Here is a 27,703-nt window from a genome sequence, read left to right as displayed (position 1 = left end):
ATGGAGAGGCGATAATAATGTCATACCTTGGTTTTCTTTATTGTTGGCAGGTGGTCTTGGATCAGCGTTGGTGTTCCTCATGCGTTGTAAGACGTCTTCAGACAGCTGAGTACACAAATGTAGAAAGTGACTGATAAATATACAGTTGAAGTCAGAATTATTAGCCCCCTTTGAACTTTTTTTCTTTTTTAAATATTTCCCAAATGATGTTTAACAGAGCAAGGAAAGTTTCACAGTATGTCTGATAACATTTATTCTTCTGGAGAAAGTCTTATTTGTTTTATTTCGGCTAGAATAAAAGCAGTTATTAATTTGTTAAAAACTATTCTAATGTCTATTCTATTAGTCCCTTTAAGCTATATAGTTTTGATAGTCTACAGAACAAACCATCATTATACAATATCTTCTCTAATTACCTTAACCTGTCTAGTTAACCTAATTAACCTAGTTAAGCCTTTAAATGTCACTTTAAGCTGTATAGAAGTGTCTTGAAAAATATCTAGTCAAATATTATTTACTGTCATCAAGGCAAAGATAAAATAAATCAGTTATTTAAAATGAGATATTAAAACTATTATGTTTAGAAATCTGCCCTGCGTTAAACAGAAACTGGGGAAAAAATAAACAGGTGGGGCTAATAATTCAGGGGGTTTAATAATTCTGACTTCAACTGTACATATGCTAAATTAATTAACACATATTTTAAAGCATTAATGTTATGATTTGTCGACAGACAGATAAACAATCATGGATATAGTGAAAAAAAATGCATCTTCCTTTTTGTCATGTATCATTTATGAAGTTTTACAGGTTATTTGTGCAGTATTGCTGAAGATTTACAAACTTTAATAAAGAATTTTAAGAATGTTGAGATGGTTTTCAAGCAAATTGGTTGAATTAATAATCCAATTTATGATTATTGATCCAATTAAATGGCAAAATGTTTTTAATCTATTTGTTTCTCCATACAAACATTCATTAATTACAAAATCAGATCACTATTGTGGTCCTAGTTATATAAACATAAACTGAACTTCTATTTAAACAATTTACTTATCTACAAGGAAATGATTAAAATCTATCTATAAATTGTACCACGTTTAATATTCGCTATTAATATGCTTTATTGTGTATCATCTCTCCTGTTGGATTTGGATTATATTTCATCTTGCATTTAGTTTTTTCTTTCTTTAGTACAGCAACTTTTTGTATCACAAAATCTATTTGTAAAGTATATTTTTGTTAGAATTGCAAAAAAAAAAGATAATAAATTACTTTAAAACATGAAATGTAATATATGAGTTTTGCTTCGTATTGTTGTCTTATGTACGGACTTATTAGAAATGAAACTTTTGTAATACCTTTTTCTACATAAACAATTATTATTTTCAAACATTATTATCCTAAAAACATACTGTACATTTAGAAAGCTATCACAACAAGTTTTTATTTCTAATAAACGCAGCTATAAGACAACAATATGAAAATGTCACATTCAAATATTATGTTTAAAATATAGTTACACGCATTACTAACACATTACTACGTTTAAAACATTAAATATGCAGCTAATTAAAAATATAAAGTTCCTCATTATTCACAGACATTCAAATGGTTTTAATCTTTAAGTCTATTTGTAAAGTACATTCATGTTGGAATTGCAATAAAAGATTTTTAAAATAACATAAAACACTTAACCAAGTCAAAAACCTCTAAGTGCCGTCGGAAATCTCCATTGAAAAGTAACCTTTTTCTCAACCTCTGTTGTTTATGTTGCGTTATTTCTGTTACGTTTCAGTGAGAGTCAGAGAAGATCCAATAGCAAGTGTACAAGTTTATTGTGAAGACAAATACAAATAGTGTCAGGCTAGACGGACGCAGGACGCAGGGCAGGAAACAGAACGGGGAAAACCAGATCCAGATTACTCCGCAGGGCCTGAGCACAGACACACAAACATGAGTGATAACAACGAACTGACACAGACACACAAAAGCGTCGCCCAGATATAGGCACCATGATGAGCCTCAGCTGGCGAACTAATCAGACCAACTGAATGACGTCATAACACGTGAGCCTAACAAATCCACATGGACAACCAAAACAAAACAAACCCACGTGATCAACATACACTCCGGAGAAGCGCACAAACCTGCAACCGTGACATTACCTCCTCTCCTACGAGCACCTCCTGGTGCTTCCAGAAGAGCTTACTTGGCGATTGTAATCATCGATAAGAGAGTGATCCAATATGTCCTTTGCAGGAACCCAACTCCTCTCCTCCGCACCATAACCTTCCCAGTCCACCAAGTACTGAAATCCTCGTCCCCTCCGTCTCGAGTCCAGAATGCGCTTAACCGAATAAACAGTCTCCCCATCTACGAGACGCGGCGGGGGGGGGAACCGGAGTGGGCGGGTTAATGGCCGTATGAAAAACGGGCTTTAATTTGGAAACATGAAACACGGGATGTATTCTCCTGTACGCTGGAGGAAGTTTGAGGCAGACTGCCACCGGACTAATGATCTTGATGACAGTGAATGGGCCAATAAATTTAGGTGCAAGTTTATTACATACGGAACGCAAGGGAATATTCTTAGTTGAAAGCCACACTTTTTGACCAACGACGTAAACGGGAGGCTTCGACCGGTGGCGATCGGCTTTAGCCTTGGTGCGCGCACCCACTTGGAGGAGGGTCTGTCTGGCTCTGCTCCAAGTGCGTCGGCACCTCTGGACAAAGGCGTGGGCAGAGGAGACCGCGATTTCGGATTCCAGACTGGGAAAAGCTGGTGGCTGGTATCCTAAACTACACTGAAACGGAGAGAGGCCCGTAGCCGACACTGGTAATGAATTGTGTGCGTACTCCACCCATGGGAGCTGCTGACTCCAAGAGGCGGGATTTTGGGAAACCAAACAACGTAACATACGCTCGAGATCTTGATTGGCCCTCTCTGTTTGTCCATTACTCTGAGGATGGAAACCAGAAGAAAGGCTTACAGTCGCTCCCAATAAATGACAGAATTCTCTCCAAAATTTAGAGACAAACTGGGGTCCCCTGTCAGAAACCACGTCCGTCGGGAGGCCATGAATGCGAAAGACGTGATTAATGACAGCATCCGCTGTCTCTCTGGCTGAGGGTAATTTGGGCAGAGGAATGAAATGAGTAGCCTTCGAGAACCGGTCCACAACGGTCAAAACAGCCGTATTGCCACCAGATGGCGGGAGACCAGTGACGAAATCTAGCGAAATGTGCGACCAGGGTCTCGAAGGCACTGACAGCGGCTGAAGGAGTCCAGCAGGGGGGCGATTAGAAGTCTTAGAAACAGCACAAACAGAACAGGCCAAAACAAACTCGCGTATGTCCCGTGCCATAGCTGGCCACCAAAACCGCTGTTTAACCAAAAATAATGTACGACTCACCCCAGGATGACAAGCCACTTTGGAGGAATGTCCCCACCGAATGACGTCAGACCGAATCTCCTCCGGCACAAACAAACGACTGGGTGGGCATCCGACCGGGGGCGTTACCCCATCCAGGGCTGTGCGGACCCTGCTCTGGATCTCCCATATTACTGCAGAAATACAAATCCTCTGGGGAACGATGGGCTCAAGAGACGTATTGCGCTCGGAAGAATCAAAAAGACGGGATAACGCGTCGGGTTTGATGTTTTTAGAACCCGGTCGATATGAGATGGTAAAGTCAAAACGTCCGAAAAATAATGCCCACCGAGCCTGCCTGGAGTTAAGTCGTTTGGCGGACCTGATGTATTCGAGGTTCTTATGATCGGTCCAAACGATAAAGGGAACCCCCGAACCCTCCAACCAATGACGCCACTCCTCCAAAGCGAGTTTGACAGCCAACAACTCCCTATTACCAATGTCGTAATTTCGTTCAGCGGGAGATAATCGGTGAGAGAAAAACGCGCACGGATGTATTCTGTCATCCGAGGCTGCGCGCTGGGACAGGATCGCGCCCACGCCCACCTCTGACGCGTCAACCTCCACCACGAACTGCCGGGCTGGATCAGGTGTCACCAGAATAGGAGCTGAAACGAAGCGGCTCTTTAGTTTAGTGAATGCAACCTGTGCTGCACTCGACCACCTGAAAGGCGTCTTGGCGGAGGTTAAGGACGTCAGAGGGGCGGCGAGCTGGCTGAAATTGCGAATAAAACGCCGGTAAAAATTAGCGAAGCCCAGAAATCTCTGCAGGGCCTTACGAGACTCGGGGATTGGCCAATTCACCACAGCCTGAACTTTCTCTGGATCCATGCGCACCCCCTCGACTGACACAATGTGTCCTAGAAAGGGAACAGACTGTGCATGGAACACGCATTTCTCCGCCTTGACAAAAAGCCCATTCTCTAGCAGCCGCTGAAGCACTCGCCTGACGTGCTGCACATGTTCCTGGAGAGAACGAGAAAAAAATCAGAATGTCATCCAGGTAGACATAAATAAACTGATCTATCATGTCTCGCAACACGTCATTTACGAGTGCTTGGAAAACCGCAGGAGCATTAGAAAGCCCGAACGGAAGAACACAATATTCAAAATGCCCCCTGGGGGTCAAAAACGCGGTTTTCCACTCATGACCCTGCTTCATGCGAACCAAATGATATGCGTTACGGAGATCTAATTTCGTGAAAAACGAAGCCCCTTGCAGACGCTCGAACGCTGAAGACATCAGCGGCAAAGGATACGTATTCTTCACCGTGATGCTGTTCCGCCCTCGATAGTCTATACAAGGTCTAAGAGACCCATCCTTCTTTTTCACGAAAAAGAACCCCGCCCCCGCCGGAGAAGAAGAGGGTCGTATGATCTTGGCCGCTAGAGAATCAGAAATATATTTCTCCATGGCCTCCCTCTCAGGAATGGAAAGAGAGTATAACTTGCCTTTAGGCGGAGAGGTACCTGGCAATAAATCTATTGCACAGTCATAGGGACGATGAGGAGGCAGAGAAGCAGCTCGAGACTTACTGAACACTCTCTTCAGGTCGAGGTACTCACTGGGCACGTTTGACAGGTCCATGCGCTCCTCCTGAAACACAGAACAAGAAACAGCAGAACGAGCAGACGAAAGACAAGACTCATGACATTTCTCACTCCACGAAAATATGGAATTAAGACCCCAATTAATGTGAGGTTTATGAAGAATTAACCATGGATGTCCTAAAACCACCGGTGAGTTGGAACAGTCTGTTAAAAAAAATGAAATGTGTTCAACATGATTTCCAGACGTGATAAGTTTTATGGGTTTGGTGGAGTGAGTGATGGTGGGAAGGGAAAGCCCAATGAGGGCGCGTACTGCAATGGGTTGTGACAGTGCGATAACCGGAAGTTTAGAACTGAAAGCGAAACTGGAGTCAATGAAATTTCCCTCCGCCCCGGAATCGACGAGGGCATGGGTGTCACGACTTCCGGAACCCCATGATACAGTAACGGGCAATAAAGTGGCAGCCGTAGAGGATTTTTCCAAATTAATTTCACCCATCAGTAACCCCTTACCTACTGATGGGTGTCGTCTTTTACGGGACAGGAAGCCACCCGATGACCCGCCCCTCCGCAGTAGAGGCAGAGTCCCTCCGTTCTCCGTCGGCGCTTTTCTTGCACGGACAAGCGGGATCTCCCCAGCTGCATGGGTTCCGGGTCAGCGCTTACCACTTCCGGTGTCGCAGTTAATGCCGGAAAGTCAGGAACGGGATCCGAAAATCTGCTCTGCTGCAGGCGAGTCTCACGCCGAAGCAGTCTGGTGTCCACACGGATGGCCAAATCCACCAGCTCGTCCAGAGTCTTCGGAAGATCTAAGGAATAGATCGCATCTTGCAGACGATCAGACAATCCGTGCAGGAACATGTCCCACTGGGCCTCCGCATTCCAGCCGCATTCAGCGGCTAGTGTTCGGAACTCAATCGAGTACTCCGCTACGCTCCGATTCCCCTGGCGGAGTTCAGCGAGGACTCGGGCGGCCTCTCTCCCGGAAGCGGCTCGATCAAAGACCTTCTTAAGTTCTTTTGAGAACAGGTCAAACGTAGAGCAGCATGGTAGCTTTTGTTCCCAAGCTGTAGTTCCCCACTGAGCCGCCTTTCCCGAAAGGAGGGTGATGACAAATGCCACCTTAGATTGTTCAGAGGAAAATAATGACGGCTGCAGTGAGATGTAAAGGGAACACTTAGACAGGAAGGATCGGCACAAGAGAGGCTCTCCAGAATAGCTGGTCGGAGGTGGAAGACGCGGCTCAACAGAGCGACCAGGAACCGCAGGCGCTGGTGACACTTCCGGGGTCGGTGCAGTCTCGGGGGCAGGTGGAGTATCAGCCTGTGCAGCACGAGTAACCAGTTGTTGGACCTGGGATGTGAGCAATGAAACTTGGCCAACCAGGGCCTGGATAGCCTGAGCCGTGGTGGCCAGAGCCTCATCCTGACGGTCGATCCGAGCGTTGCTGTGGGAGACGAACTCGGAGATCTGGGAAACACTCGCTGGATCCATATAAAAGGTCAGTTCGTTCTGTTACGTTTCAGTGAGAGTCAGAGAAGATCCAATAGCAAGTGTACAAGTTTATTGTGAAGACAAATACAAATAGTGTCAGGCTAGACGGACGCAGGACGCAGGGCAGGAAACAGAACGGGGAAAACCAGATCCAGATTACTCCGCAGGGCCTGAGCACAGACACACAAACATGAGTGATAACAACGAACTGACACAGACACACAAAAGCGTCGCCCAGATATAGGCACCATGATGAGCCTCAGCTGGCGAACTAATCAGACCAACTGAATGACGTCATAACACGTGAGCCTAACAAATCCACATGGACAACCAAAACAAAACAAACCCACGTGATCAACATACACTCCGGAGAAGCGCACAAACCTGCAACCGTGACAATTTCACTTTAAAGACCACAAAAATGACTTGCTCTTTGCCATAAAAGTAATATTAGTGAACCTAGACACAGGAGCCTGATAAACATGCTAACTTTAGAAGAAATTGTCAGATGCCATTTAGAGGTTTCTGCACTATGAACATAGAGACAAAGAGGGTTACATAGACAAAATTCCAGCAAATGAAACAAGTTTAAATGATTTACACCAAGAAAGAGTTTTACATGCAATTGAATTGTTAGAGTTTTTTTAGGAGTTCACAAATAAATCAAAGTCCTTTCTAAAAAAATTAAAAGTAAGGGTGTTTCTTGGAAAATGTACATTTATGGATGTCAAATTTAGCTAAATAAAAACAATAAATAATAATAAATTTACAATGAGAAGGATTTAAGTGCAGAGTGTAACCAAAGAATACATTTTTTGGGGAAATACAAAAGTTTGGAAATAAGTAATGATAATATACTTTAAGAAATTGGAAAAGTCAACCCAAAACACTTTACAGTAAGTGCACTCGCAAAATAAATAATTTAATGCTTCGCCATATTTAGTACAAAATGAGCATTAAGGTGAAATATTGTTTTTAAATTACACAAGTTTAGTTTTAATTAGGTAGCAATTAGACATGGGCCGGTATAAGATTCTGACGGTATAATAACCTTGAATAAAAACATCACGGTTTCACTGTATTGCGATTACTGCTCTAAAATATATTCTTTTTTTAATGTCTGGGTAAAAAAACGAAAAAAAAATGTTTTCCCTTTGAAAACAATATACAAAATTTTTTGAAACATTTGGAGCAGTAAACATGTCAGGCTAAATAATTCAAATGAATTATTGACTTCTGTTGTCTTCATTTGTTTCAAAAACACTAATTTCTTTACCATTTAAAACGGCATCTTTGGATATCTTTTTTGCTAGAAATACTGTTGTACAAAAAAATTTATTTAAAAATAAATAAATAAAAAAATCGAACACATACCTTAGGAACGCTATTACAAAAATATTTTGACGGTTTTAAAACTTAGACTTTTCCAAACAGCGGTAAACCTTGAAAACGGTTATCGTCCCATGCCTAGTAGCAATTATAAATGATTTTAATTGAGACTTCAACAGCTTTATTAGATAAAAATAATTGATTTACGAAGAAGACAAAACTGTTTCCAATCTATGTCATCAAAAGTATTATTCCAAAAACCTATGCAAGCAAGTAAAGAGATCCGATAACTATTAATAAATAAGCAAATATCTTTGTTTGACATAGAACTAAGAGGAGTTTGGTCAACAAAAAGGTGTGTGTCGTCAAAAATAAAAGTATCTAAAAAACCTTTGGGCCAGATTTGACTAAAGGTATAACACAGTCAGATATTGCAGCAAAAACAATGGCATAACCCTTTGGAGGAACAGGAAAAGAAAACTGATGCATAGATTTTCATATGAGAAAGGGACATCACCACCATCTAAGAGCTGACTAAATTAAAGTATGTTTTTATTAAACCGGTTATTTAAAAAAAGAGAGAGAGAGAAAGAGATTTTAATGTATATCTAGTATTTTTCTTATGCATCTGAACTCTTGTCCTCATCTGACCTAACGTTAATGGCGAAGCTGCGACAACTGCCACTTGAAGATTCGATTCACTTGAAAGATTCAACCTCTCCAATGCAAACCAGTCTGTAAACTCCACTTAGCGTGGGTAACGTTAATCTTGTAAAAATATTTTACTTCCAGACAGGACCAAATACCGGTCTTAATTCAATTACACTTCTGCACACCTGAGGGGGGAAACTAATAACTAAATTCCATTTCAACTCAAATTCTGAAGCAGAAACGGTTTATCCGACCCCGAGGACACGACTGTCATAAACCATAAATTAATCTTATGAAGTCTGCAGAAAGAGAAAAAAAAAAGCTTCGGGTTGATGTTTTTGTGAACTGACACACGAAAAAACCATGTGTCCTATTCTTCCAAAGGTGTCCCATTCGCTGAAGGGCATTGGGCTAACCTAACACGAGGGTATATTCAGTCCCACAATAATAAACATTATCGTACATCACCAGCATGACTAATCATAATACATGTGAATAGTAAATATGGGATGTTGGATTACCTTCACTCCACGCAGAATCCTCACCCTGTCATCCTCATCTAGGCCGAAAGAAACTCTCCTTGTCGTGCTTTCTCCGGATCCCATTGCTTTTTGCTACAGCCTCGTTAATGGAGCTGTGTTCGAAGATGGATATGTCACTTTTTAATTGAATCGAATACAAGTAATTTCGTAAACACGCAATATGTTTGACAGATTCACATCTTACTGTTGAGAAGCGTTGGTTTGTAGGGAGCAGTATTCTAAAACGCCATTGGCCTACGACAATACAACGAGCCAATAGAATTTTGGGATAAAACGCCAATAGAGGAGTAGAGATATCTGGGATTTGTAGTCCTTAACGCAGACGTTTCATTTACGTTGTTTACTCAGCACTTCTTTTTTTTACACAAAGTCAGTAAGATGCTTTAGTATTCGTATTTCTTTGAGTAGAAAAAACCACTTTAAAATACACCCTGATATGCTCTTATCCACACTGACTGCAACATAAACTGTGAACTTTTGAAACAAATGACTTCTGAAATACCTGAAGCAAGCATTTTTTCTAGAGGTTGAGCAAAATGATTATAACGTTACATTTCTTTTTGTTAATTTTATAGAAGTATTGACCAAAATTATCCAGCACTATTCATAATTTATCAAGCGCTTGCCAAAAACAAATACTCTGAATTACCATTCTATATAAAATGTGTTTTATACATAAGCTTGCACCTTGTCACAGCAAATTAATTGGTGTAAATTTCAAGTGTTGTGGTAATTCAGAGTAAAGCGTTAAAATTCTAGAGTTAGATAAAGGTAAAATAACCCTCTCGCTGTTAGAAGCTGATTTGCCTCCTTACAGAGTAACATGTAGCCTATCTACCTTTGCAGAAAACCCTTGTTTTTGAGAAACCAATTAGAGTGTCTGAAATCTCGCCATACACCCTCATTCACCTGGCCCAGGTGAATAAGGGTTTATCCACCTGGTGAATTCAGACACATGCTGTTAAACATCTTGTGAAATTGAAGGAAAAAAATAAAACTACAGACACAGCCTCTCACCAAACCAACTGAATTAAAACAGAGGATTAAACAACTCAATTAAATAACAGCATTGGCAGCTTCACTGATTACAGTTTGACTTCATTTCTTTAGGAATATTTGATAATGAACAGGTTTATTTTTTTTCTATTAAAAATATTCCATTTGACCTCACCATCATCAGAGGCTGCTTAGTTGAGCTCTTGCACCTTTACTCGTCTATCTTAATGTTTCTCTGGGCGTTATAGCAGTGTTTCTAAAACTCATCAGTTATAACAAGAAAGATTAATGAGAAACTATACTGTGCGTGCGTAATTATTATAGATATAACTTCAAGTGTTTTATAAGTGATTTCATAAAAAAGAAATGTAAATATATTTGTATTAGAGCTGTTTAGTTCAATATTGCTGGCAGTCTGCTGCTGTTCATACAGGTTCAACAAACAATTAGGATGCAAATGTTAAAAATATTATTCATTATTAACTTCACTGTCTGAGTGTTCAACCCTCTGTAGTGAGGATTTTGCTCTGGGATTTAAGTGGTTAAATGTGTTTGCTGAAAAATACAGACTGTGGGATGTATTTATAACAAAAAAATTCTGTAAACTTAATTCACGAATGTAAAATGTTGAAAACAGCAGATTACTGGCAACCACAGCTGCCGGTATTTTGCCATAAATTTTAGAGATATTTTACACTGTGTTTGCTAATTAACACTGAGTGTTGATAATGTCAACACTTTCAAAAGTGTTATTTTAACACTTTTATAGTGGTTCCCATATAAACAGAGGGATTGTTAATTTTAACTCTAAGGTAGTTAAATCTACTATCTAAAATTTGCAGTGTAGATTTGCCCGAAAGATCACAGCTAAGGTGAAAATCTTTCAATAATAAGTATTAATATCAAAATCAACTGTAGGCAGTCTCTCTCTTATGTCTTGCACCTAAACTTTGAATAGCCTTCCTAGCAAAGTTCGGGAGGCAGAGAAAAACTGTCAGTTTTAAACTAGATTAAATACACATCTCTTTGCATAAGCATACACACAAAACACAAATGCTTTTGAAATCCACATCCTCTAAAGGACTTTAGGCTGCATTATTTAGGGCAACCGGAGTAAAAATACATTATATGCTTTGTTGTGTATCATATCTCCTGTGGGATTTGGATTATATTCCATATTAAGTTTTGTTTTCCTTTCTTTATCACAACAACTTTTGTATTTTAAAAAAATTGTAGCAAGTATTGGAAATGCAATAAAAGATGTATCTGACCTAACGGCGTAGCTGCGACAAATGCCACTTAAAGATTCGATTCACTTGAAAGATTCAACCTTTCCAAGGCAAACCAGTCTGTAAACTCCACCAAGCATGGGTAATCTTGTAAAACTATTTCACTTCCAGACAGGACCAAATACCTGTCTTAATTTAATTACACTTCTGCACACCTGAGGGGGGGAAACTAGATAACTAAATTCCACCCAAATTCCAAAGCAGAAACGGTTTATCCGACCCTGAGGATATTATAATTTGAACGGCATCTGCGCTTATGTTAGTCTGCTTTTATTATTCCTGAGGTTTCCATAATCCTGGACCAGGCCGTATCCTGAGCTGATGCTGTGGTGGCCATAGGGGAGTGGAGAGTAAGAGTCTGATTCCTGAAAGTCACCACAAGGAAAGACAAGTCTGCGCATTGATCTCGTGGGCCAGCATAAACACCCACCGGTGACATACTCACACCTGCTGCTTCTCCACGATGAATGTCCAGCGTTCTTCAGCCTCTGACACCTAGACTACAGCTCTACACAAGAAGTTTGGCCATAGGAGAAATGGTTGTGCCCAACTGAGCCTGGTTTCTCTCAAGTTTTTTTTCCTTCACTTTCGTCAATTGGTGAAGTTTTGTTCCTCGCAACTGTCGCCAATGGCTTGCATGGTTCGGGAAATGTGGAGCTGCGCATTGATGGATTTGCTCTTCAGTGTTTGGAATTTCAGCTGTTAAGCTGAAACTAAACTGAACTTCAACTCTGAAAACTGAACTGAGAGTTTTAATATACTATAACTTCTTTGTTAAGCTGCTTTGACACAATCCACACTATAAAAGCTCTATCCGCTTGTTAAGTGGTGACGTGTTGGTGACGTATGTAATAGTGTTTCCTGGTCCAAGCCGCCACTCATTTGAGTTGAGAAATCATTCGTTTATAATCACTTTTAATTCATATCACACATTGAAGTTAATTTTATAGAAAGTCATAGTGTACACAACAATCTCTGGGTTTGCTGCATATCAAATACCAACATTTTAACAATTTATAAAAAAAAAATGAATCACTTTCTGACCATTGGATATTAGGCATGGACATATATATAGCGATCGTGATTTTCAGAAGTATTAAATCACTTTGTAAACGTTTATTATTACCATTTCATGGGTCTCCCCATTCAGTTGAATAGAGCACTTGGACCCGAAACCCGCTTCGTGTGACGTCACATTTAACAAGCGGATAGACATAAAGATGAATTGAATGTACATGCATCACAGATAATATTAATGTTGGCTTCTTGTACTCTCAAAAGATTAACTAAGTGTATAGTTTTTTGGATATATATGCATCTTTTACTATATTCCAGCGTGGTATTTAACACAACATCTTACGATATTATTAAATGACACAAAGCAATTCAAACACCCGACCAATGTACTCCTTCAGGTATTGATTTATTCTCAAATGCCGTCCTCCTCCTCCTCCTCACACAAGGCATCTTTAGTTAGTACTGTACATATAATAACATTCCCTCTTTTACAGACAAATCACGAGAAGAAATATTTCTATGAAGGAAAGACGTGATGGACGTGATGGAAAGCTGCATTCTGCTGGCTTTAACTGTTGTGACGATGTGAATGTTAGGTGCACAGTAATCAATGATTACCTCTACTTTAAATATAGCACAAATGTTAATTATAAGACAGGATATTGAAAGAAGTCTGTCTGTTATCATAACCAATTTCCAGAATGTCCGAAAACTCTCACCTCTAATCCCAGTACTGACTGTTATGTTCCCTTTAATTCATTGGCAGGTTTGAAATGCAGTGCCTTCAGGAAATTAAAGTGCTGTAAAAGCATTTCCGTCTAATGGCTAAATGTCTTGTCACCATGCATTTAATTGAATATTTCTAAAGACCCCTTGGCATGAAAATGATTGGTTGATGTGAGATAAGATTATAAGCATGACAGCATCACCTTTAGTTCCAGTAGGACTGTCCTGGATGAAAAAGTGAGAGCTCCAGGGGACAGCAATTGTGATCGGGTTACACGAAATGAAGAACCTGTGAACCAATATGATTGGATGAGACTATGGAGGGCGTGTCTAAGAGTCATTGACAGACATGTTCTCCACTTTGTTCTCTAGATCAGCATCGCCGCCCTGATGTTTCTTCTTCTTTCCTCCTTCCTGCTGTTTCTTCTGCTTCTTTGTTGTTTCCTGGTCAATGGGGGCTGGCTTCACAAACTTGATTATTTCTGTTAAACCTAAGTGAAATAAAATAAAGAGAAAATTTACAGCTGGTGGCTTCTTGCTATTGGGGAAAAACAACACCATCTATCTAAAAGGTCTAGTCCAATTCCCAAAGTTTAACTGAATTTTAGTGAAATATAAAAAAGTTTAATCATTGCAGTTAAAGTAACAGGATTTCAAAGTCAAATTTAAGATTTATTAAAGGTCTTTTAGGACCATTATGAGTTATGACTTTTGCAGGGCTTAAAACACTAGCCAGGGGGGTTCGGGAGATTCAAAAGACCCACCCCTCACTGACAAAGGTCCAGAATTTGTTTCATACATGAGCTCATTTGTCCTATTTTGACTATGATGCAATAATAAATGGACTATATGCACAGCTAGTGTTTTTCAGCCAATGATGAACTTCCAGTGAAAGCTTCGTGACTATTATTAATTTCATAAGGTTGCTTTTACAGCATCGATGCTGTAATGTAATTCAAATATAATCAGTTAAATAGATGTAAGCATCCAATTGGTTGTTAACAAAAAAACCTTTAGCATTAGCAGCAGGCTAGCACAGAAAATCCATTGAAAATACTGGAGTAAAATTAATTTCTATATTTTAAAGACGTGGTGTGGAAAAGTTTAATTTAATGCAGTGCTTCTTGTCTGGTCTGACACCCACTTGATATACCTCAGCTCACTGTTTTTTTTCAAAATGTTCAGATCTTAACCGGAAGCCCTGGGGCTGGCTGACTAAAATTAAAAGCCTTTGTGCATATACCCTAATGTGAAAATTACCTATCAAAAAAAGGCTTTAACACCAAGCAAAATATTGTATTGGCTGTCGCCTCAACGTGACTACGGAAAGTCGAACGTGCGGGCAAGATTTCCATTTAAATGAGTGATATTTAAAAGACTATAGGCTACAGTTTTTTTTATTTAAAACTTTAACAGATTCCTTTTTGTGTTCTGAAGTTACATGATGTAACTGATGCATATGATGTAAATGATAATTGATGTAAATCTTTCGGAAATTCGGAAATGTTTTTGGTACATGAAAAAGTGTGGCTATGATGACCATAAAACAAGCTAATCCAGCAAAAAATATTGCTTAAAATGTCACCTAAAATGCAACTTGTTCAAATCCAAAATTAAACATAAAATTAGGCGAATAACTGCAAAAAGGTCCAGTTTTTAAGAAAAAAGAACCACCCCTTTCAGCATGCTGGCTACAGGTCTGCTTTAAACACTATTTATTCAAATGAATTCTTTCTAAAATAAAACCTTGGACAAAGACTTTTACATGCCCCATCAAAACAATTCAAAACTTACTTCTTAGCCACATATTTTAAATAATGTGTCAAAACAAGCAAACCATAGTTGTATACATACACATTCTTAACAACTTTTAAACGAATGTTTTTGTAAGAGAGTTAATTCAACCATATTGGTACATGGAGGATTTGGATTGTTCGTGACTGGACGAATGTTGGCCAGATTAAGGTAGCTTAGACCAGTTTAAAATTATTTAGGTATTTAAGAACTAAATGAATTTAAACCTTGAAATTTAAAATATATTAAGACTCAGTGGACACCCTGAATAAAAAAAAACTTACAATCTTGTACCTTTAATGGGTCAGTAACATATAAAATGGCCATTCATTCATTCATTCTTCATGCATTTTCTTTCAGCTTAGTCCCTATTTATCAGGGGTCACCACAGCGGATTAAAACACCAACTTAAGCCTGGTTTATACCTCTGAACAGAGTAATCTGCGTGACCCACGGCGCATGCCTTGCGCTCTGCCATGCATTTATACTTCTGCATGCTGTTTGTGTTGCTCTGCAATAACACTTCCGAAACGCTAGTCGGCAGTAGGTTTTATTGTCCTCTGTATCGAGTTTCTTCTTGTTTTATTTTACCATTGCTACCTTTCGGCTCAAACTCGCTAATTTTGAGGAGGGAACCAGCAGACATGCAACAACTTTAATCATAAAGTGAACACAAAACAATAGTTTCCATCTGGAGCTCCTTCAAGGGACTTGACACTTGTAAACACTCGCTCCATCGGCTCGCATGGCTCTTAATCCTGCCCACACTCGTCAGCGCTATGCGACGTGTAGTTACATTTTTTGAGAGGTGCACGTCTGTGATGGCCATGGCGAGGGCTATGCAACCACACACAGGGTGCGCTGGAGCCATGCTATGGCCAATTTAGTTTATTCAATTCATCTATACTGCATGTCTTTGTAGGGGACACCAGAGCACCTGGAGGAAACCCACGCGAACACGATGAGAACATGCAAACACCACACAGAAATGCCAACTGACCCTTGCGGGACTACAACCAGCGACCTTCTTACTCTGAGGCGACAATGTTAACCACTGAGTCACCGTCTATAGCATGACCAGTATAGCACAATTCCATAATTGACTAATCTTTTAAACATCATAAACTCAAGAAAAAAAATGTGAGGCAAAAAATATTGGGCATTAACAATTTCCTTGTGTTTGGCTTGAACCTATTGCTAATTCAAAATCAAAGTTCAACCAATGTGGTCAAACTCTTAAAGAACAGACTCAGTTCTGTGTAGTGTATCAAAGACTGAGCGCAACAACTGATGTCAGATTCCCAAACTAATGACCTGAATCAGTTCTTAACGTCATTCAGAAGAATCAGCATTAGAAGTCATCTAAAGAAAATCTATTAAGTATCAAACTTTAGCTAAACAAATCAAGCTTAATAATAACACTCACCTGGAGGCATGAATGCCTTGAGGGGTTCTGGAACAATGATGCCTTCCTCTGTTTGGAAGTTCTCCAGGATGGCACAGATGACACGAGTGGTCGCACACATGGTGGCATTGAGCATGTGCACAAACTCAGCCTGTAATAAAAGCACACAATAGTTAAACCAACCTGAAACTGTAAACATATAATATCCAGAACTTCCTTGCTCAGAAGAGTAGTACCTTGTCCATCATTTTCTTAGTCTGCCCGTATCGAATCCGCAAGCGACGAGCCTGATAGTCTGTACAGTTTGAGCATGACACAAGCTCTCTAAAAGCCTGGGAACCAGGAAACCAAGCCTCTAAATCCAGCTTTTTACTAGCTGCGTGGTTCAAAGCACCTGTGATGTAAAAGAAAACAATAATTTTTTACGTTTTTTATGGAGCGGTCAGAAAAATGTTCAATGTTTTCCAATAAAAAGTCCATTTTTAGTTGCATTGGTGCTCTAAATCAGGGAAAAAGGAGAATGTGAACAAACCTGACACGATGTTGACAATTCGATAAGGAATTCCTAATGTTTGATAAAAGGATTCAGCGGTTCCAATCATTTCATCAAACATCTCCCAGGATTTGCCATCATGAGGAGAGGCGTACACAAACTGCTCAATCTGGAAAGAGAGGTTGTGGGATTCATAACAGTCATTTTGACTTTGTGCTAGGGTCTTTCTGTAATGAAAATCAACTTAATTCAATATTTAAAGTCTGGGTATAGTGATATTAAAATGTTTGTCTGAGTTTGTCACACAACAGAAAAATGTGTCATTAACAGGGTTCATACACATTTTTCCACTACAAAATTCAATGACTTTTTCCAAGACCTTCAAGCTAATTTATATGACCTAATGCCTACATGTACATGGTAAAAAATAAGTAAAACAAAGTATGTTAAAATTTAATACAGCGAGCATATTGTAAAACATGTAACATACTATTTAATTTAGCAGGGTATATGCGGGAATCCTAAAGGTAATTTCAATTTTTTTAAGACTTATTAATTATTAAATATAATTAATATTAAATATTTAAAGACAAGGGTTGTTTTCTGCGACTGGTTTCAGCCACTGTTTAAACTCGTCTTTCTCTCGGGAGTACATAAACTACATAAAATAAATATATTTATGCTTTTTTTGGAGTCAAACTCTTTGGACAATGCTTCAACAAAATAGAGGACCTCGTAAAAAACGTGATTAGGACTTTAATACCTTTTAAGGGCCTACATTTTTTCAGAATTGATTTATCAACCTTCAATACTTTAAGACTCCGCAGACACCCTGGTTAATGAGCGGCGGCTGTCGATTTGCAAAATTAATCTAAATGAGCATCCCTAGTTTGTATATTGTGCCGCGCAAAAAAATACTGAACAAAGAATTGCTGAAAACTCCAAAATTCAGTACTACATACTTTAGAGTCTTTGCTATGTGTTTCAGTAATGCATTTATAACATATATGATTATAGAAACAATTCTCAGAATTTTCTTTACCCAGACTTTAATTGTCATCACTTGGTGTTTCCACGATAAACTAGTTCAGACCTTCTCAAACTGATGGACCCTGAAGATCCCGCGCGTGTCTCTGCCATGAGAGCCCACTTCCTGTCTGAAGCAGGTGGAGAGGCCAGCGTAGCGGATAGGAAGTTCTTCTGGCTTCAGCCACTCATCTCTCAGGAAGGCTGCGATTGGCTGCTCTGATGTGGCAATCAAGTACTTCTCGTCCACTGTGTTATCATCAGACTTCTCACTTCCTTTCCCGATCACCTGAAGAAATACATTATAGGAAATACTGTCATTGTCTGTGGGTTCATACAGTATAAGGGTTATAAATGTGCATGGAAGATGTTGTGTTCAAAGACTCTTCCAAGAAACACAGCTGGACAATGAGTAGTTTGGGAGGATTTAAAGTGGGAAAAAATGCTCTCATCCATCAAATCCAGAACATTTGCTTTCCAGACACTTTTGCATTTTTGAATATTTTCTATGTAAGTGAGAAACAAACTTTTTGGCACAACAATGGCACAAATGCACATGTGTCAAGGCCAGTTCCTGGAGGGCTGCAGCCCGGCACAGTTTAGTTCCAACCCTCCTTCAAGAACTCAATTATTTTGATCAGGTGTGTTTAATTAGGGCTGGAACTAAACTGTGCAGATCTCGGGCCTCCAGGAACTGGTTTTGACATCTGTGCTTTAATGGGATACACAAGGGCGAAATGTACACCATGTCCAAAGGTTTAATATTCTGTTGGACCTTTAAAACCACTGGCCTATTTTTATGACAATGCTTCAGAACATCATGTTCTGAAAAATGTTTCTGCAAAATATTATATAACAAACTGTGGCTGGATCTTCGTTTAAGACCATCCTTAATAAACATCTCCAAAATGGGTCACTGAGCACAAAATAAGGTCTAGAAATGGCCATCCCAGTGTCCTGACCTGAACCTTATAAAAAATATTGTATTAGTGTAATAAACTGAAGAAATGCACCAACATGAAACTTGGGAAATTTAAGGAGAGATTCTGTATGGAAGAATGGAGTCTGATTTCATGCCAGGTGTTCTCAGCAGTAGGGTGGCATTATCCACCTTTTTTCCTTTGGACCATTTGTAAATATTGGGAGCAATTTCTTTATGAATGTAGTTATAGTAAATTGCAAAAACAAAGACAACGAGGTGATTATTAATGAACTGTTCCTTATACTGGAAAAGTATTAACAAATGAGCAGACCGCGAATAACCTGTAAATGCTGAAATTATTTAATCATTTACCAGAAATATTTGGATGTTTTTACTTTGGATTAGAAGGAAAAAAAATGAATTACATTTTAAAGCATCTTCAGAAAAAACGTGAAAGAAATGGAAGTGATTTTTGGAGTGGAGATTATTATCATATTAATACATAAAAATACACAGTAAACGTGTTCAGAAAAAGGTGGATCTAAAAAAAGACTAGATTTATGTTGGAAAGTGGAGGTTGTAATTCAACCTATTAACAGAAAAGTGCTGCTTTGAGGAACATTTGAGGGTACATGGCTATTTACTAATACATTTTTAACCCACGTTCAATTATTGTTCCTTCAAATGCATTTTAAAAATGTAAGACTAAGGATTAAAATTAAAACAAATGTTTAATACAAAGAAACATAACTAATCTGAACAGATAACAACATTAATGAAATAAAATATTTATATAATGTTTTTTTTTATTATTTGAATTCATTTATTCTACCTCGGTGATGGTGTCTGATTAATAAGAGAGACAGGTGACACACCTTGTAGAGCTCCTCGTCAAACTGGCTGAGCTGAGCGACCTCCTGCATGACTTCTTTCCTCATGAAGAAGGGTGTGTACAGGAGGTTGTAGTTCTTGCTGTACAGGATCCGCAGCGCATAGTTAATCAAAGCTTGCTCCAAGAACACTAAAGGCCCCTGAAATAAAACACATGAGCAACAACAATAAAAAATAATGTGTAGTGTTATTTTTTTTTTTTGAAAGAACATTATAAGGTTGTAAATAATATACAAGGCCAAATGGTGTCCACATGTTTAGAGTACAGATATTTAGATTTAATTTACTCAAAAAAGGCACACTTTGTATAATTAAATTCAAAAGCACAGTTTGACAATACAAAAAAGAAGTAATTTCTAGTTAATGGGCATCAAACCTTGAGAAAGTATCCTCTGCTTCCAGCAACAATGGCTCCTTTTTCCCCCTCATATCCATCAACCATGACGACCAGGTCCACATGAGAGTACTTCTTCTGCACCGTGCAGTCACCCCAGGTGCGCTCCACTTTATTATCAGCATCCTGGGAAAGTAAACACCATTTTACCGTAGTCTCCTTTTGTAGGGTTGGTTCCATAACCCAGTGCCATACCTGTATGACCAGCATGTACTGGACTGGACCAAAATATATCTTTCTGAGCTGTTGACTAAAAAGGAAATGCAGGAAATAGAAGATTGGAAACCTGCTGCTTTATATGAAGAACTTAAAAATCTACATTTTTAAATCCGTAAACTGAAAGTAACAATGTCAATTTGTCCTTTTGTTAAAGCTGCATTGTGTACAGGAATTTTGTAACCATGCATGCAATGTCGAAGCAGCTTGCATGTGTGCTTTGAATCACTTTTGCACTATTTTGTTTGTTCAGCACTGAACAGGGACGCTGTTTAATGGAGATATGTATTAACAACAACAACAATAATAATAATAGTAATAGTAAGAGGTAATAATGCATACCTGCTACTGTACTTTAAACAAGTATAAGATGTGTTTATAAGTAGTAAATTTTGTGAAAAAGAGTATTCAAGGCAAGTTACAGCATAATAGATTGAGATTAACAGTTCAGTCAAGATTCTTGAAATATTTAAAGCCAAAATATAGTAAATATATATAAAAGTTATATTTAAAGACAAAACAGGCAATAATTTAGGAGAAGTGTTATTATTTTTGCCAAAAAAGGCAAAATTTAGGAGAAGTGTTATTATTTTTGCCAAAAAAGGCAAAATAAAAAAGTTGCTGCATACCAAGAATGTACTACTTTGATGTTTTTAGTACTGTATTATTTATTGTCTTAAAGTATTTCATGTATATTTGTCTCCTGTATATTGTCTCTCTTTAAAGAAACATTTGTAATATTTTGGAACAGTAAACCTGTCAGGCTAAATAATTAAAATAGTTGCTGATTTGCAGGACTCCGCTGTATTTGTGAAAATTGCGACTGTGGCTGAAACTCACCTCATCGTTGCTGATGGGCACAGAGGGATGTAGGAGGTTGCCGATCTCTCGCAGATACTCAAAGCGCTCTGCCTCCAGCTTCAGCCGGTCACTGTCTGTCTTCTGCACAGCCTCATCCACCAGAACCCGCACTTTCTTTATCTGAGTCACAGTAAGCGGCTGCCGGGGACAGGAAAGAGAGAAAGGATAATTGTTTATTGGGTTTTATATTATATCTTAACATGACAGATCATTTTTTTGCTTTTAGAAAAGGTCTTTTATGATCACCAAAGCTGCATTTCTTGAGGTCAAATATACACAATTAACAGTTTTACTGCAAACTATTATCATTTTTTCTTTACAAATCACACAAAAATGCTGATTAATGCTAAAACAATTGTGCTGCATAATATTTTTGTGAAACTTGTTAAACATTTTAATTTCATGACTCTCTCATAAACTGAAAAAACTGCACTTATTTTAATGAAAATTCTTTAAAGGGCGACCTATTACGCAAAAATCACTTTTCTAAAAGCTTTAAGAACAGTTGTGAGACCATAGTGTGTGAACACAGCCAGCTTTTAAGTCTGAAACCCTTTGCTTAAACCCTTTGATTGACATTCTCCCTTTGTATATGTCATCAGAGGGGAAAAGCCCCACCCATTAGTGACCATCTCTCCCTCATTAGCATAGGACGTTAGTCTTGTTTTTGATCCTGCCACTATGCTGACACACAGGCATTTGTAGCTCCGCTGTAATGACTAAAGTTTATTATTTATTTTTTATTGCGTATTGCATGTCTTTTTCTTTGTCCCAGCTTCTTGCTTTTTTTCTGTAATCCCATAGGCTCCCATTTCAGCGTGATTCATGCTCTGATTTGCTCCTTGTCTCGGAGGCCTGTATAAAGAGGAGCTTCCAGCAGAGTTCGGGAGCTCATTTGTGCTGTGATTGTTGCTGGCAGTGGAGCTCCTGGATTCCCCTTACCCCTCCGGCCGAAGACCAACATTCAATTTTCAGGGCTCAAAATTAACTTTTTTACTTGGTAGCACCGGTGCTCCCAAATTCAAATATTTAGGAGCACCAAAAAAATTAAGGAGCACCAGAAAAAATTTAGGAGCACCAACCAAAAATAAATGAGCACCACTGCAAATTGTATTTTAGGAGATATATTGTATTTTAAAACAAGATCAATAGGACTTACAAAACCAGATACGACTATCTAACTAATGCTGAGATGACTTGATATCTGTGCAATAATTCCAAAACGCATGTCTAATAATTATAGGATATAAATGATGATGACAATGACAATAATAGTAACAATGAATTACATTTCTCATTATCATGCTGCTTTGAATGTGCTTGAATGTAAGTTATCTGCTATAAAATGTCAGTTACTTTATGAAAAAAATGGTGTGCATCAAATAAAAATTGCAGTAAGCAGTAAGAAATAATTATTTTGTGCTATTGTTTTTATATACATGGCAGTTTAATAAATAATATTTCTGCGACAAAACAAACGAAAGATTATAATAAATCATTCAATTTGATGCTGAAAACTGCAAATAGGTCATCAGTAACTAAATAGAAATATAATATACATCTCAAGAAAAAAAATAGACAAAAGAAATAAAGAAAAGTCTCACTTGTACCACTCTTTAAAAGTTTTGTTTTTTACTTTGTGTCATTTTAAATGCTTAGTCTCGTTATGAGCTGATTTACAATTTTCTGTGTTATTGGAAAAGCAGGCGAGTCAGCCGACCCAATATATGAGTAGGACTATTGCGATGCCTGCTCTGTTTTAAGCCGCAGTTTATGAGCAATATGAACCAATACAGCGGCAGGGAAGAGCGATTCAGCACATTTAAAAAAGAAAAATCAAAACAGGTCGCACTACACCCATTATTTGCAGTCGCACAAATGCTCCCAAATATATTTTAAGGTCACATAGATTAAATTTCAGGCGCATATGCGACCAAAATGGTCCCAATTTCGAGCCCTGATTTTGTACCATTGTTCATACGTTCGACTTCTTTTGAGTTTAAGCGTGTAGAGGTGGCCTGCCTATTTATTTGATTACTTTTGAATATGTTTTTGTTTAGGGAGAAAGGTAAGCTTCCTGTACCTTTCTTTAAAAATATAGGTAATATAGGTATAGGTAATTTAGTTCATAGATTATTTTGTTTGTTAGTTTGGCCTGTGGCCACCCTAAAGAGGAGCTCATTTAAATTTGCTACTTTTTTTTCTAAAATAAATCTATTCAATTACTCTCAACTGAGTGTCCAAGTTTGGTTGTCGACCGAAGGGGATCTTTTGCATTAAGTTTTTGTTTTGTTTGGGAAATCCGACATCCCAACACATTAGTTATTCAGTTTATTATGCCCATGTTGTTTTCCCCTAGACTTGGGGCTCCGTCCTCTTTTGAAAAAAACACAATCTCATTTCAATTTAAAGCGACAGTCACCAAAATGGCACAATTAGGATCAAAGCCTAAGTGTTTTATAATCCTTCCAGAATTATAAAATAGTATTTCTGGGGTATTTGAGCTGAAAATGTAAGGAAAAATAATCTTAAACAAAACTTCAATAGAGCGGGAAAAACCTAAAGAAACCAAAAATTGCATGTAATTTGGCAGATTTTGGTTGTTGTTGTTGTTGCAATATTTAGTTTGAATTTAAATGAATTATTCTTCTATATATCATACCGATAACGTTTCTGCAGTGAGGGCTTCCAGATTCTGAGCCTCTTCTGGAAGAGTGTCATCATCCCCTACTGGCTCTTTCTTCTGCAAAATCACAGGAAAATAAACATCTTAATAGCAGTCATTATTAAAACTTAATGACAAAATATCAAAAAAATATTACAGCTGCTTTACATGCCTTCATCTTTTCACCGATGGATTTGCTGCAGAGATTCTTGGCCTTGTTAAGGTTATCTGCTGTGAAACGACCTGGAGGCAAAAAATATTTCGTCAGTGTCACTGATTTACTGACAAGTGGTCTGGCAAGAGTAATTGTAATGTTTTGATAACACCAGGAGAGATGTCAGATCTGTCAAATTGTGTTTTGATGATTCAGAGAGAAAATGTGAAATTATGCCACAAGCTGCAACAGGTTTGTCATTACATACATACATACATACATACATACATACATACATACATACATACATATAGTCACCTTAGATTTATAAGGTTCTATCTGATATTTTTGTCAAAATTAAGTTATTGACATATTCTTATTAATTGACAACTTATTTATGTTATGGGATGCTTTTTTTATAAGTTGTGTACATTTTAAGATTTTTATTCTTTTGAAAACTGGAATTTTTAATGACCATAGAGAGTCAAGTTTAACATCTCATCTGAAAGACGGTGCTCACCGAGCAGTATAGAGTCCCCATCAATATACTGGGGAATACTACACCAATCAGTTCTGAAAACTGAAACATCTTTTATGTTGATAAACAAATTAAATATCCATATATACAAAATTTTATTCATTTATGTACACACACACATACATACATATATATGTATGTGTGTGTATTATATATATATATATATATATATATATATATATATATATATATATATATATTTGCGTGTGTATTTGCTTTTTTTCATTGTAATATTAAACTGCAAGACAAGAGCAAACACTTTCAGAATCTAAAGGCAAAATGCAATTAATATCCATGACTCCTGGCGAACATTATTAATTTAATTCACAGACTTAGAAAATATGACTGTGTTCATAATAGTCTGTAATGACATGAGCTGATGCTGTTTGTTTACAACGCCAGACAGAGAGGATTTGCCTTTACATGCTTATATATATATATATATATATATATATATATATATATATATAAATATAATTACTATTAGTTATTTGTTAATTTATTAAAGAGCCAGTTAAATAATCAAGGAAAAACAAAAGGAAAAAAATTATCTTGAATGTCTTGTCAGGCAAGTATTTTTATTTTTTGGCGAAGTGTCCCCTTAAGGCATCCCTGGTTCCTTTGTTATCATGTAACATATGTGACAATACTACGTTGAAATGTCTTAATTCTTTGATTTTTTTATTATAAATTTTTTTTTAGATAGGTATAAAGTAATCAAACATTCAATTTCCAATCGGTCATCTTGTCATAGTAATTAACATGGTAAAGCACTAACATGAGAACAGTGCTGACAGTCAGCAGCTCCTCCTCTGACAGAGATTGCATCAGATCCAGCCGGATGATGCTGCTGCGACAGATTTAATCAATACATACTTATACCTCACAACATCCAAATACCATGCTATAAACATATATTACGCTCAATAAACACATACTAATTTTATGAACTGAAATGAGTAAGATTAAGCATAGTATGGCAGCTGGTTTATCCATTAGCATCAATGCTACATGCTATTCCAGAACACCGGTAATGCGGTTTCTGCTCATTTCGACACATTTTATATTAGTTACTACGTGACATGACACCGTAAGTGTGTATTTCCCATGATATAGTCATGATCTTAAATAATTAATCGGTTAAAGGTGTCACAATCTGTTCTCATTCACAGGCTGCCATGTGTTACATTAGCTTTAGCGTTAGCCTTCACTCACATTTTCTCCATTCTGTGTCCGCCTGGACCAGTTTATCCACCAGAGACACATCTTTGAACCGTTTCCTCTGAGTTTCCCGGATAATTTCAGGATCGCCGCCTTTGTCGGTGCGAAACAGGTCTAAATCGAGCACCATTATGCCTGTGGACGAGGTGCGCGGTGCGGATGAATGGAGGAGGAAAGGAAAATCCAAAAAGTGTGGAGGAATATGGAGAGGAGGCGCTAGAGAGCTTATGCATACTCATCACTCAACCGTGCTGAAGTTAAAATCATTTATTATAGAAGATTTTTGAGAATTATGCTTTCATTTTATTCTATAATGTTAATTACATAATGTTGGCAAAAATAATTAAACCAGTCTAAGCTAGTTGGCTGGTTTTAGAAGAGTTTTGCCCATTTACAGGTCTTACCTGGCCATTCTGGGAGATGACCAGCTAAAACCAGCTTCAGGTAAAGTTGGTTTTATATTCGCACAGTTAATTTAAACGGTCTCTATATTGTTTACCACACGCTAATTATATTGTGTCTGATATCTCTTTTAAATATGACTTCAAAACAACATTAGCACTATTTGACTGTAAGCAATTTGGTACTTTCATAGTCATTCATTCATTTTCTTTTCGGATTAGCCCCTTTACTAATCAGGGGTCGCCACAGTGGAATGCACTGCCAACTTACCCAGGATATGTTTTGCGCAGCAGATGCTCTTCCAGCTGCAACCCAACACTGTAAAACATCCATTCACACTACGGACATTTTAGCGTACCCAATTCACCTATACCATGTCTTTGGACTGAGGGAGAAACCAGAGCACCCGGAGAAAACCCACGTGAACACAGAGGGTTTTGCAAACTCCACAGAGAAATGCCAACTGACCCAGCCAGCTCGAACCAGCGACCTTCTTGCTGTGAGGCGATCATGCTACACACTTTGCCACCATGACGCCACTTTGATAATCATTTGCTGCTCATATGATTTCTATATTTAAAATTTGCGAATTTTACTATTCTGAAATAATATTATATTAGTAAGGAGAATGTGCGAATATAAAACCAACTTTACCTCAGTCCTGACCAGGCTGGCTAGGTGGTCATCTCCCACTCCTAGCCCAAAGAAATGGCCAAAACCCCTCTAAAACCAGGTTGGTCGACCAGCTAAAACCAGCTAATCCGCTTAGGCAGTTTTTTTTTCCAGCAGGGTTTTTTTTTGTGCTGGAAAATCATGTTATTGATTTTACTAATTCCAAACCATTGAGACATTTGTTGGTCTTCACATGGCTCCAAATACAGTAAGATTCACGACTCTCGAAGTCCAAAAAGATACAAAATAAATCTCAAAACAGACCAAATGCCTTTAGTGGTTCAATAGCAGCTAGCTCTCTGCAACTTTCACATGGTTGCCCACTGATGCAGGTCAGAAACTGGATGGGAGATTACATGGGAAAGCTAGGTTGCTGCCGGAAGTGGAGTTAGTGAGGCCAACAGTGGGGAACTCAACCTGCGGTCTGTGTGGGTCCTAACGCCCCCGTATATTGATGGGGACTCTATACTGCTCAGTGAGCACCTTCTTTCGGATGAGATGTTAAACCTGACTCTCCAGGATGTCCTTCAAAAAGAGTAGGGGTTTAATCCCGGCCTTCTGGCCAAATTTGCCCACTGGCCTCTGTCCATCATGACCTTCTAACCATCACCATATCATAATTGGCTTCATCACTCTGTCTCCTCTCCACAAATCAGCTGGTGTGTGTTGTGCGGTCTGGCTGTGTAAATTGCCATTATATAAAGTGCTTTGAGTGCTTGAAAAGCGCTATAAATATGTACAAATTTTTTGTGTGCACATTAAACAAAAATAATTTTATTTAACAGAGTCTTCTCCTCAGTGTCTCCTCATATTGGGCATGGTCATGAGCACTGAGGAGCGACGTACACCTTTCTGGATTTTGAGTTGGGAGCATTGCTGTGTAAGATGAATGAAATCTTAAATTTCTTCAATAATATCTTAATTTTTCTTCTGAAGGTGAATGAAGGTCTCGGGGAACTGGGGAGTGACATTAAGGTGAGGTGTAATTAATAACAATTTTCAGTTTTGAGTGAACGAACA

The 27,703-nt window shown here is 38.2% G+C and overlaps 2 protein-coding genes and 1 long non-coding RNA gene across 15 annotated transcripts in view; 1 reads left to right on the top strand and 2 right to left on the bottom strand.

The window, feature by feature from the left end:
• The window catches only part of chchd6a (coiled-coil-helix-coiled-coil-helix domain containing 6a), a 135,356-nt gene extending 126,109 nt beyond the window's left edge, over positions 1 to 9,247 (bottom strand). For 7 of the 11 annotated variants that reach the window (XR_015522782.1, XR_015522784.1, XR_015522786.1 and 4 more), the window contains exons 1-3: positions 9,186 to 9,247; positions 8,981 to 9,093; positions 27 to 105 (exon numbers count right to left, since the gene is read on the bottom strand). Coding sequence is in view for 6 of the 11 variants with exons in the window: in XM_087305587.1 (XP_087161713.1) it covers positions 27 to 105; positions 8,981 to 9,064 (163 nt within the window). In the remaining 5 variants the exon portion in view is untranslated. Of the gene's footprint in view, positions 1 to 26; positions 106 to 8,980 lie in introns of all 11 variants that reach the window. The other 4 variants (XR_015522783.1, XR_015522785.1, XM_087305585.1 and 1 more) reach the window with 2 other exon arrangements.
• Positions 1 to 13,201, top strand: part of LOC141380527 (uncharacterized) — a 31,599-nt gene extending 18,398 nt beyond the window's left edge. The window contains exon 2 of the long non-coding RNA XR_015523838.1: positions 11,571 to 13,201. This is a non-coding gene — a long non-coding RNA (uncharacterized LOC141380527). The remainder of the gene's footprint in view (positions 1 to 11,570) is intronic.
• On the bottom strand, positions 12,691 to 25,803 carry sars1 (seryl-tRNA synthetase 1). 3 transcript variants are annotated; one of them, XR_015522781.1, is made up of 12 exons: positions 25,604 to 25,803; positions 23,869 to 23,939; positions 23,694 to 23,774; positions 21,011 to 21,169; positions 19,937 to 20,080; positions 19,545 to 19,700; positions 17,815 to 18,036; positions 16,761 to 16,890; positions 16,465 to 16,622; positions 15,610 to 16,379; positions 15,228 to 15,383; positions 12,691 to 14,763 (listed from the first exon to the last, which is right to left on the bottom strand). XR_015522781.1 is itself a non-coding variant. In NM_001003882.2 (11 exon segments), coding segments are annotated over 11 exon segments (1,548 nt in total). In that variant the 5' UTR covers positions 25,740 to 25,787; the 3' UTR covers positions 12,694 to 13,359.
• Between the last annotated feature and the right edge of the window lie 1,900 nt (positions 25,804 to 27,703).

The sequence above is a fragment of the Danio rerio genome, chromosome 23, assembly GCF_052040795.2.
Source record: "Danio rerio strain M-AB ecotype USA chromosome 23, GRCz13ab, whole genome shotgun sequence".
NCBI classification, from domain to species: Eukaryota; Metazoa; Chordata; class Actinopteri; order Cypriniformes; family Danionidae; genus Danio; species Danio rerio.
The sequence above is the reverse complement of the archived record's forward strand: the minus strand, read 5'-3'. Positions and strand labels throughout refer to the sequence as shown.